The sequence below is a fragment of the Asterias amurensis genome, chromosome 2 (assembly GCF_032118995.1).
Source record: "Asterias amurensis chromosome 2, ASM3211899v1".
Lineage (NCBI taxonomy): Eukaryota > Metazoa > Echinodermata > Asteroidea > Forcipulatida > Asteriidae > Asterias > Asterias amurensis.
The window spans coordinates 7,293,547-7,304,615 of NC_092649.1; the positions used below are offsets into that span (position 1 = coordinate 7,293,547).

An 11,069-nucleotide genomic window follows, 5' to 3' on the forward strand; every position below is an offset into this window, starting at 1 on the left:
ATTTTCGATTGAGCCCAAATTTTCACAAGTTTGTTATTTTACGCCTATTTTGCGATACTCCAATTTATGAGAATATTATGATAGGCCCTATACCTATAGGCTACTGCCTGTGTACGCGACTATTAAAGGAACACGTTGCCTTGGATCGGTCGAGTTGGTCTTTAAAAAGCGTTTGTAACCGTTTTTTATAAAATGCATATGGGTAGAAAGATGTTGTAAAAGTAGAATACAATGATCCACACAAACATGCCCCGAAATTGCGTGGTTTTCCTTTTACCTCGTCGACTAACACGTCGGCCATTTATGGGGGTCAAAATTTTGACTCCCATAAATGGCCGACCATGTTAGGTCGCACAGTAGAAGGAAAACCACGCAATTTTGAGGCAAACTTGTGTGGATCATTGTATTCTACTTTTAAAACATCTTTCCAACCATATGCATTTTATAAAAAACGGTTACAAACGCTTTTGTTTTGACCAACTCGTCCGATCCAAGGCAACGTGTTCCTTTAAGGCAGCTCAATCGATAGGCTCCACCTTCTTTTGAGCGTTGACGTTTTGTTTGGGTCAAAGGTCGTAAACAATCTGCACACGTGTGTGCGCACATTGCAACAACACGTTTTGTGTGGCTCGGCGGTAAATTCTTCAGCAAGTATTCATTGGAATGGAGGAAAATAACACTTTTTATTTGGGAGCAACAGTTGCTACTGGATTCGAAAGAACAGCCCAAGATGAATGCACAGAGAAACTTGGCCCAGAAGCCAATGCCTGCTGTGGTAGGGGAAGGATTTATTTCCAACTCTGCAGAAGTCAGTTGAAGAAGGTACACATAAAGTGATACTTGTAGGCCAAAAGACGTACATTTCCGACAGTTTAACGTTTTTGTAAAAATATTTTTTATATATTAATTATTGAATTCAATTCGGTAATAAAAGGCATTGATAAAATGCACACAACCACAGAAACCTCAACCTTATGAGTGAGGGTTGTAGGGATAACTTTCCGTATGCGCCACCACTTTTTCACTCTTTTTTTACAAAAAGGGATATCTCATAAGAGGTAAATTAGATACTATATTATTTCATATCGAATGAAAAAGTGGTGGCGCCATACGGAAACTTTTCCGGTTGTAGACCTGAGACCCAGCAACTGGGACGCTGTACTCCTTTTTGTCTACAAGGAATTTATTTCAGGAAGTCAAGCGGTACCACTGCCATGCTGCTGCAGTTGTCAACATTTCAAAAATGGCAGTTACTGGGTCTACATGGTCGAAGGGTTTTGTAATACCAACAATAATTTTAATGGATTTACTTGTGGTTGGCAAGAGCTGTTAGTGGGGCACTGTATTATTATTATTATTATTATTTATTCGGCATAAAAACACATACAAAGTACAAACATATGCAGTACAAAACAAAAGCCAGGGACATATGCCTGGAATTAAAAAAGTTTCTACTGGCTACTGTACTTCGTTTTGAACAGATATTTTTTTACGGTCGCACTAAATACCGACAACTCACGACCCCTCACGACCCCACACGACAACAATTTTTAAATGCACTTTAATTAACAGAACATTTGAACGAAACTCAACCGTTAAATATGTGCACAAGAGTCATATATGCATCATCACTTTCAAACTGTTGATTTTTTTTTTTTTAACTGTAAAACTAAAAAGATGTTTTTTTACCCCGAATTTAGTAACGAATGGAAATATTCGCCATGTTGTCTTTCGACGTACTTGGACGATTCTATTACACCGCAGGGGGCGAGGTAATATCTGAGGGCCGAGTTTTATTTTTTCGTTTTGGTTTTAGCTGCTGATTTTTTCTTACTTGTTAGTTACTAAGCCGCCACTCTGAAATTCGAAGTTAAAATACATGAAATACATTTAAAAAAAGGTAAATAATCATCTTGCATATTGTATCACCCCTGTGGTATAATAGAATCGTCCAAGTGCGTCGAAAGACAACATGGCGGATATTACCGTTCGTTACTAAATCGGGTAAAAAAACACCTTTTTTACAATTAAAAATACAATTTTGTCAACAGTTTGAAATTGATTTGGGTGCATATGACTCTTGTGCAGATATTTAACGGTTGACTTATGTTCAAATGTTCTGTTTAAGTGCATTTAAAAATTGTTGTCGTGAGTTGTCGTGAGTTGTCGTGAGTTGTCGGTATTTAGTGCGACCCTATTTGATTACTAATAGGCCTACTAGTAGTAGTACTAGACTGCACTATGTAAAAACAAATTCAAATGTGACAAATTCCTTGGTTGCATGTATAACATTAACAAGGAGGTTTTTGGATAGAAAAGTTGTCAAAACCTGGCTCAACTTTAAGATGTATTTAATTGGTGAATATTCCTTTTTTTTCAGGCATTGGAACTTCGAAGTATTGATCATTTGTTTGTCGTGGTTAAACGGCTTAAAGGGCTGGATCTACAACAAAGCAAGGTAGTTGTTACATGACTTGGTTAAGTATCAGAATCATTGAATGCCCAAACCACAATGCCTTAAAGAATTTAATTTAGTTAATTTAAATTCAGTTCTGAACCTCCCACAGGAGATAGGAAAATTATAATAACTCAGATGATCTCAACAATGTATATGATTAGGAGAAACGAGTCTATTATGGGATTTGAGGTATTGCGTGGTGAGGTATCAATGTATGGTTAGCGGTAATACCCTGTGTATAATCAACTTGCTGGCCAGATTTTGGGCTTTTCTATGATACTAGTCCGCGGAGTAGATTTTCAGAACTAATATTATTTATTATATTTAGGATAAATCCCTTGATGAACTTTGTTGCCATCTGACCCATTCAGACTGGGAGCAGTCAGTGGAAGTATGGACGCTCTTCAAGGGACTGGACTTCACCCCGACTGTCTTGGAGAGCTTTCTCTCGTCCTCAAGAACCAACGAAAATACATCCAGCATCGATGAGACTTCAAATGATAAACCTAGTGATTGTTCTTCCGAGAGTGACACATTAGATAGTGTACCCATCCAAGGGACTCTGGATGTGCAGCCAGCACACCCATCGCTACCCGAGAACCCACCCTATCTACCCACATTCCGGGTGACTGGGCACCGCGTCGGCGATCGGCATAACTTCTCCTCTCAGGAAGCAGCCAGTAAGATGGGAGAGCATCTGATCCGTCGCTACGGCTGGCCTGTCAAGATGAAGAAGTTTGACATGGAGGTACTGGTGAATGTGAACAACGATGACGCAACGATTGGCATTAATCTGACGGAGGAAAGCTTGCATAAGAGAAATATTATCCACTTTGGTCCAACAACTCTTCGGTCAACACTGGCCCACTGTATGCTGAGGTATTATAATGCGTGCATTATTGTTTTTTTTAAGGCACTTGGAAATAGATTTTTTATTTTTTTCAAACATTAGAGTATATGTTCATGAACAATAAAATAATTTTTTGAGTAATTGTTTTTAACGATTTATATGTTTAAAAAAATAAATAAAGTTGTGTGGGGGGTGACTCCGCCTACCCCTTTTTGTGACGTCAATCGAGGAAGACTTTGCCTCGATCGAACATTGACTACACGTACGTGCAAGTACATTCAAGTCCTAGTCGTGAGTTTGTACGTTTTGAAAAAGTTTTTTTCTTGCATTTTTCCGGCAAAGTCGACCAGGTGTATTGCTGCTGGTCAGTTTGCCAAGTTGTCCGGTCCGACGTCTTTTCCAGCGCTGTGCAGCAAACACTTCGAGCCGTCGTGCTTCGAGAATCCGGAATACACTTCACATTTTGACATGAAGAGAAAAGTTCTTTTCTAAAACATGAAGCCATCCCAATAATTTTTCCAGCTAGTGGGGAAGTCGAAGAAGGTACCTGAAAGACGTAACAAACCTAAAGGAGCATTTGCCTAACGTGAAAAAAATCAGGTATTGTTTCAACTTTGACGACATGTTTTTACCTTGCGCCAAGCGTCACTATGTTGTGTTGGCACTGCATGCGATTCATCGCGCCTTGATTGACGTCACGAACAGCGCCCTCTCGGGTCGGGCTTTTTTTCAAATTTGTAAATAACATGGAAACTAATTTTTTTAGACCTTAGTTAATTGTTTATTCATATTCCACACATCAAAACAAATATTTTAGTGACAAAAGCTTTATTTTGACAAAATACCACTTCCAGGTGACTTTAAATAAGAAGTCAATTGAACTCTAAGCTTGTGAAGGGTTACAGCTATTTCATGGCATTGTGGCAGAGAGATTAGTTGAGAAAATTCATTTCACTTTAACTTTCTTTCTTTCTGTCCGACCATTTTTATATTCGTGGTAAAGCCTACTTTTATGTTGCCCTGAAAATGAGAGACTTTTTGTCTTAACTTCTTTTTACAGAGTTGAAGTTTTTAAATTTTTTTATTCAGATTAGGTGAGCCACAACCGGGGGACGTCATATGTGATCCAATGTGTGGTGGTGGCTCTATACCATTAGAGGTAAGAAGTTGGTTTGGTTTATTTCCAGATGGGAATAGGTATAACACACATTGAATACAAGTAAAATACAGATGGGACAACACATCTATCTCTTTCATTAGGTAAAAGAAAATAACAAGAACAGACCTGCTGATCAAGCCTAGCCTAGGGATGCTGTTGAACACTGAGCTAGCCAGCAAGACTATGTGGAGAAAACTTTGAGTGGTTCTGAATTGTTCTAACTGGCATTCAGTTAGTGGACCACTGTTAACCACTTCACATCAGATGAAGGGTATATCAGGCCATTTTTTTTTTAGAATTTTGTTGGTCGCCCATAACAACTTTTGAAGCACCCACAACTTTTTGCAGTAAGTGGAACAGCTGATGTAAATATTTACCCAAAGCATTCGATTGTGTAGAGGGCACTGGCATCCACCCTGTACCATGCACCTACCGTGCTAGGCTTCTTCATTTAACCCTTACAAAGAGGGATAAAGGGTACTGGAAATCGTGCTTGTAATCTCACTTTTCTGTTAATCTGAAGGTCATGTTCAAAATCGGCTTCAAGTACACTAGTCTTTGTTCTACCCCAAATTATTCAAAATTTACAGAGTATAATTCCCATTGTGGGTTGTTACTTGAACATGAACGCATAACACGTTTATCTGACATGCAGTCATAAACGCTCACAAGTATTTTGAATTTGTGGCGTTGAAACCATTTCAGTGTGATGAATCAAATTAACTTGTATTAAATCCCAGGGAGCGTTGAATTGGGGAAGCTACTTCTTAGGAGGTGACAACCACGACATCGCCTGTGTTCATTCCAGAGATAACTTGGCAGCTATGAATGAAAAGAGACAATCACAAGGAAGGTATGGACAATTTGTATAAACACCATCTGCACAGAGTTTTATTTCCTTCACGCTTTACAACAATGTATGGGACTGCAAAGCTCCTGAACTTGTTGGAAAACACATTATAAGACTTGCATACTCTCTTTGTTGCCAAGCGTCTTGTTTTCTTGTCCTACTATTGTTTCCAACTGATTTAAATTAATTAGCGTTGTTTACTTTAGTAGCGAGATGTCAAGTTAATCAGGGCCCAATTTCATGGCTCTGCTTACCGCTGTATTGTGGGCTTTGGATCACCATTCTCCACTTACTGCGCTAGCTGTGTAAGCAAAGTACGCCTGTTCACAGGGAGTAAGCACATGCACTTGTAAGCAAACATTCCTTGCTAACCTGTGAAATATGCTTGACGTTTACAAGCAGAATTCCTGTAGAATTCCTGTAGATTTTACTGGGACTGAGCGTTAGATGATCTTGTATTGTATATTGTAATGTATTGGTCTACTTCTCAATTTGTCTTCCATTGATGTTTGTATCTGTGTATTTTCAGTGGCTGTCTACGCATGGATGTCATACAGTGGGATGTAACCAACCTACCCCTGAGGACCAACTCACTTGACGTCATTGTATCGGACATGGTGGGTATTCTACAGTGCTGTTAATACTATAGACCCAAAGTTAGTTTACACTGCGTAACATTAACTTACTTATCCCTACTACTCTATGACCATTCAATGTAATCTACTGTTGTGTTGAATGATAGGATCTGTTCCAGCCTGGGATGTGATATCATGTTGTGAATGCATACACAAAACACAAGTCAACCCTCCTACTGTCTGACCATTCAATTCCATCCATTGATGTGTACAATGATAGAAGCTGTGCCAGCCGTTAACATGGGATGAAAGCATTACACAGTACACAGTGAAACCTCCCACTGTTTGACCATCCGATACCATCCATCCATGAGATGAAAGCATTACACAGTACACAGTCAACCCTCCCACTGTTTGACCATCCGATACATCCATCCATGGGATGAAAGCATTACACAGTACAAAGTCAGTCCTCCCACTGTTTGACCATCCAATACCATCCATCCATGAGATGAAAGCATTACACAGTACACAGTCAACCCTCCCACTGTTTGACCATCCACATCCAATACCATCCATCCATGAGATGAAAGCATAACACTGTACACAGTCAACCCTCCCACTGTTTGACCATCCGATACCATCCATTCATGAGATGAAAGCTTTACACAGTTCACAGTCAACCCTCCCACTGTTTGACTGTTCAAAACATCAATTGAATGGTTTCAAATGGTTCGTCTACTCTTGGAATAATCTTACCAAGAGAAAAAGTGTTTTGATGGGCTTTCAGTTTGTGTGGGTATCTATTTGTTTGCTCAGTTAGTTTGCCATTTTCTTTAGAGTCAAGTAAAATAAACACAAATATGCATTACCTCCTTATAACTACAAATCATTTTCAATTTATATCATCTTAAGTTAATTGACTTGTCTCTTGTTGATTTCATGTCCTCTTTGCCAATCGATTTGATTTCTGCTGTAATGGGCCAACAAACAGCCATTTGGTAAACGGTAAGCCATTTCTCCTTATGCTTAAAGAGTTCTTTTTTACTGTACTCATGAATCGATAGGGGAAGCACTGTGTACACAGAACTTTTCATCTGGGCCCAATTTCATAAATTCTTTAAAGCCATTGGACACTTTCGGTAAACAGTGTTGTCCAAGGCCCACACTTCTTGTACCACAACTTACATATAAAATAACAAACCTGTGAAAATTTAGGCTCAATCGCTCATCGGAGTTGGGAGAAAATAACGGGAAAACCCACCCTTGTTTCCCCACGTTTCGCCGTGTCATGACATGTGTTTAAAATAAATCCGTAATTCTCGCTATCGAGAATTGATATTGGTTTAATGTTTTCTCAAAAGGTAAAGCATTTCATGGCATAATATTTCAAGATAAGTCTTTCACCATTACCTTCTGTAAACCCTGTAAATTATTTGTAAATCGGTGAACTTTTAATTTTTTTTCTGTACCGAAAGTGTATAATGGCTTTAAGCACAAACTTGCTAAGCACAAACAAATCTTGCTAAGCATATACAGATTATTAGCCAACCTGCCATACAGTTAACATTGCTGCCAATGGCGCTGCAATCATGTATTTCCTTGGCAAAGAAGTCAAAGCCCAGGGTTGGATTGAGACCAAACAAATAAAAAGGTTCTAATATTGAACTTGATTTGTGTTTGAAGGATGGGAAGTCGATTGAACAACTGGGAGTTGTATCGTCGTAGTTTACTTGAGATGGGGCGAGTCTGTCGTCAGGGGAGTGGAAGAGCTGTGCTTCTCACTCAGGATAAGAAGTGTATGGCAAAGGTAAGACCTGCAGGGTGTTTTCAATAAAAGCAGAGAATACCTTTGGTTTGTGGAACCAATTGATTACTTTAATCCTATAATAAATGACAGGGATGTGATCTTTGAGAAGATAAGGCCGCTTCCATTGGACAATCTCAAAGTCAATGGTAATCTTATGAAGGGGCATCAAAGTCAAGATCGGTGCAACAGAGGGCATGGCTACTTTGTCCTCCGTAGTTCAAAGCTTGTTGTTGTTTTCAGATTCCTTTGTATGATAAGCTTGGGCGATATTTCTTTTAATATCCCACGATGTATCGTCAACAAAATATTGCGATTTTATCTTCAAGTACGCGCTAATCCTCCAATCAGATTCGCTGAATAGAGTGGTGATAAAAACCTATATTGCACGGCTAATATCACTACCTGCGTCTTGTATGTTCTATGTCACGCGCCAAGCTTGCTTGAAGAGAAACAGGTTATCACATGCGCACTCGTGGACATCCGGAAAATGTAGCTCGTCTGCAAAATCAATCAAAAGAACCATCTCTGCCTTCACGGGTACCCATTTACCCCTGGGTGGAGAGAAGCATGTAATTAAGTATGTTGCTTTGGGACACAAATTCCAGGACTCGAACCCACACTCTGCTGAACATAAGCGCCAGAGCTTGAGTTCGGTGTTCTTATCCAGTCAGCCACGACCCCCCTTCCTAAACAGAGAACCCGTCTTTTTCTCCTTCTGATTTGCAAAACCTTTTTAATAATTTCAGATTCTTCTCAAAGTGAGTTCAGTCTGGAGGAAGAAGGTCCAACTAGTCATTAACATCGGTGGATTGTATGCGTGTGTTTACGTGTTGAAGAGACGAGGTAAGACTGAGGAGGCTTCAAAACAAGAGGCTGACTTTTCTAGTCAGTCTGAACACGCTTCAAAACAAGAGGCTGACCCTACTAGCAAGCCCGAAGATTCACAGGAAGCCACAACAGCACAAACAAGCTGAACTTTCCCCAAGACTTTCCCCAAGGAGTTTAACGGTGATGAAGATAGAGCGCACCACAATGAGCAAGTTTGATCAAGGACTTATGGCTGACTGGTTGTTGGTTTGTGACTTTTGAAGCGGATGAAAACTGAAGTTGAACTGGAACATGTCAAAGTGACCATAAAATGGGGGTGGCCGGTTTGCTTGGACGAATTCGTGGAAGCCACTGATGCCTTTTTGAATAACTTGACCACGACAATATTTTGGGAAATGTTTTTTGGGAAATACTTTTTGAAAACATTGAAATTACTTTTGCTGAAAATACTTGAAATATCAAAAGCTATGAAAAATGCAATTCCGTACGAAAAGGCACCAAAGCTTCATTCAAGAGAAAGAGATCACATAAAGTTAAGCCAAAATTAAACAATTTCAATGGCAGAATATTGTATCAAGTTTGGGTCAATTTTTGAAGTTGCAATTTTAGGCTCTAAAATGATACAGTAAAGACATATGAATATTTGGAAAATTCAGTTTAAAGGCAGTGGACACTATTGGTAATTACTCAAAATAGTTATTAGCATGAAACCTTTCTTGGTGGCGAGTAATGGGGAGAGGTTGATGGTATAAAACATTATGAGAAACTGCTCCCTCTGAAGTGCCATAGTTTTCGAGAAAGAAGTAATTTTCCACGAATTTGATTTCGAGACCTCAGATTTAGAACTTGAGGTCTCGATATAAACCATCTAAACGCATACAACTTCATGTGACAAGGGTGTTTTTTTCTTTCACTATTATCTCGCAAGTTCGATGACCGATTGAGCTCACATTTTCACAGGTTTATTATTTTACGCATATGTTGAGATGCACCAACTGTGAAGGCTAGTCTTTGACAATTACCAATAGTGTCCACTGCCTTTAAAACAAATCACAAGGGGCAAGTTTGGGCCAATACTGAAGTTGCAATTTTAGGCTGTGAAATGATGCAGTATGCTCTCCTGATGACTGTTTATGTAACTTGACCCAGGGTATAAGCTATATTTAGGGAACTTTATTATGGATTTTTAAAAAGTAGGCAAACGATTTTAAAAAATCACAAGGGGCAAGTCCAGCAATTTAATCTAATTTCAAGTTGCAATTTTAGGCTCTGTAATGATGCAGTAGGCTCTACTGATGCCTTTTTATGCAATTTGAAACATTGTATCATGGGAAATATTATTTTTGGGGAAAACTTAATTGTGCTTGAAAAATCATTTTATGTTTAAAACAATAAGAAATGTGTTTCTTGTTATAAAATATAGCATCATTAAGAATTCCTTTAATCTTTGTTGTATTTCAGAAATAAAAAACCTTCAGTACAAATTTTAATGTCATCAGAGACAGTTTATTCCGTCAAAAATATATTTGAAAGACAATTAATAAAATTCACAAAATATATTATTACAACTTGAAAAACCATACAACTTTTGGTGATTTAGCGCACACCTTGAACAAACTGTTGATAAATAAGTATAGATCAAGAACATTTGTCTACATCGTGGCAAATGTGTCTCTACTCAAAATGGGGCGGATGAGACGTAAAAGAACACAAGTACCAATTTCTACTACGGGTTAAACAAAAAAAATTGCTTTCTCGGTTCACTTTATATTTTCCTTGCTGTGCTTTAATCGTCCTCACTGTTTGGCAACATTTTTTAGGGCAGTTGCCCGTCCCCCTGGGTCATACGCCTATTTGATGACCAGTCCATTTAGGTTTCATAACACTGCGTAAGTTTTTTTTGCCATTACTTGGACACATGCTTTGGTACATGTACATGTCATCTGCAATTCGTTTTTACACTCCATGTCATGCTGGTGTTTTGTACAGTTAAGCTGGGTTCATACTTGGTGTGATTTTTACATCACACAAATGTTTCATAGGAGTTCAGCACAAGCCAACTGAGGCAAACTATTTGTTGCCAGTTTGTGACATCAAATTTTGCATGCGCATTCGTAGGAAGTATGAACCAGGCTTACCGTCAACATCATAAATAGTACCAGCATCTCATAAAGGGCACATATCTATTAACAGTGTTCTTAAGGCACTTGATCAAAGATTTTGATTTTTTTGTTACAGTATATGAGACCGTAGTGCTCACCATTTTGGGTTTTACAAGAAACTGTGAGGCATTCAACAGCCGCTGCCAGACACACCGCAGCAAACCCCTTCATATCATTTTTGAGCGATGTGGCCTGTGATGCAAAAACTAAAGGCTGTGCATATCTTCATCCCATTATTAGCTGTAAACACTGATAGCTCTAGGGTTACATGTATCTGCAATGGATTGATCAATTGAATCACAAAAACTATTGTTAAATGAGTAAGGCCAATCAAATTCTATAATTGTGGTCAAATGAAAAACACAATATTTATATCT

The 11,069-nt window shown here is 38.7% G+C and overlaps 1 protein-coding gene across 2 annotated transcripts; it reads left to right on the top strand.

Annotated features, from left to right (window-relative positions):
- The first annotated feature begins 606 nt into the window (after window positions 1-606).
- Window positions 607-11,057, top strand: LOC139953335 (tRNA (guanine(6)-N(2))-methyltransferase THUMP3-like). Of its 2 annotated transcripts, XM_071952851.1 has the most exons (10): window positions 607-822; window positions 2,381-2,458; window positions 2,787-3,337; window positions 4,398-4,467; window positions 5,208-5,320; window positions 5,847-5,934; window positions 6,887-6,900; window positions 7,579-7,702; window positions 8,449-8,574; window positions 8,617-11,057. In XM_071952851.1, the coding sequence occupies exons 1-10, from the start codon at window positions 664-666 to the stop codon at window positions 8,674-8,676; spliced, it is 1,383 nt and encodes a 460-aa protein (XP_071808952.1). In that variant the 5' UTR covers window positions 607-663; the 3' UTR covers window positions 8,677-11,057. The 2 variants fall into 2 exon arrangements, with proteins under 2 accessions (XP_071808952.1, XP_071808944.1); XM_071952843.1 differs by having other exon boundaries at window positions 8,449-11,057.
- The last annotated feature ends 12 nt before the right edge of the window (window positions 11,058-11,069 follow it).

Bases quoted from the DNA above. Each gene is read 5' to 3' on its own strand.
- LOC139953335 (XM_071952843.1), top strand. From the start codon at position 664: ATGGAGGAAAATAACACTTTTTATTTGGGAGCAACAGTTGCTACTGGA. The intron at 823-2,380 runs GTACACATAAAG...CTTTTTTTTCAG, and splicing joins GCAGAAGTCAGTTGAAGAAG to GCATTGGAACTTCGAAGTAT. The intron at 5,321-5,846 runs GTATGGACAATT...GTGTATTTTCAG, and splicing joins AAGAGACAATCACAAGGAAG to TGGCTGTCTACGCATGGATG.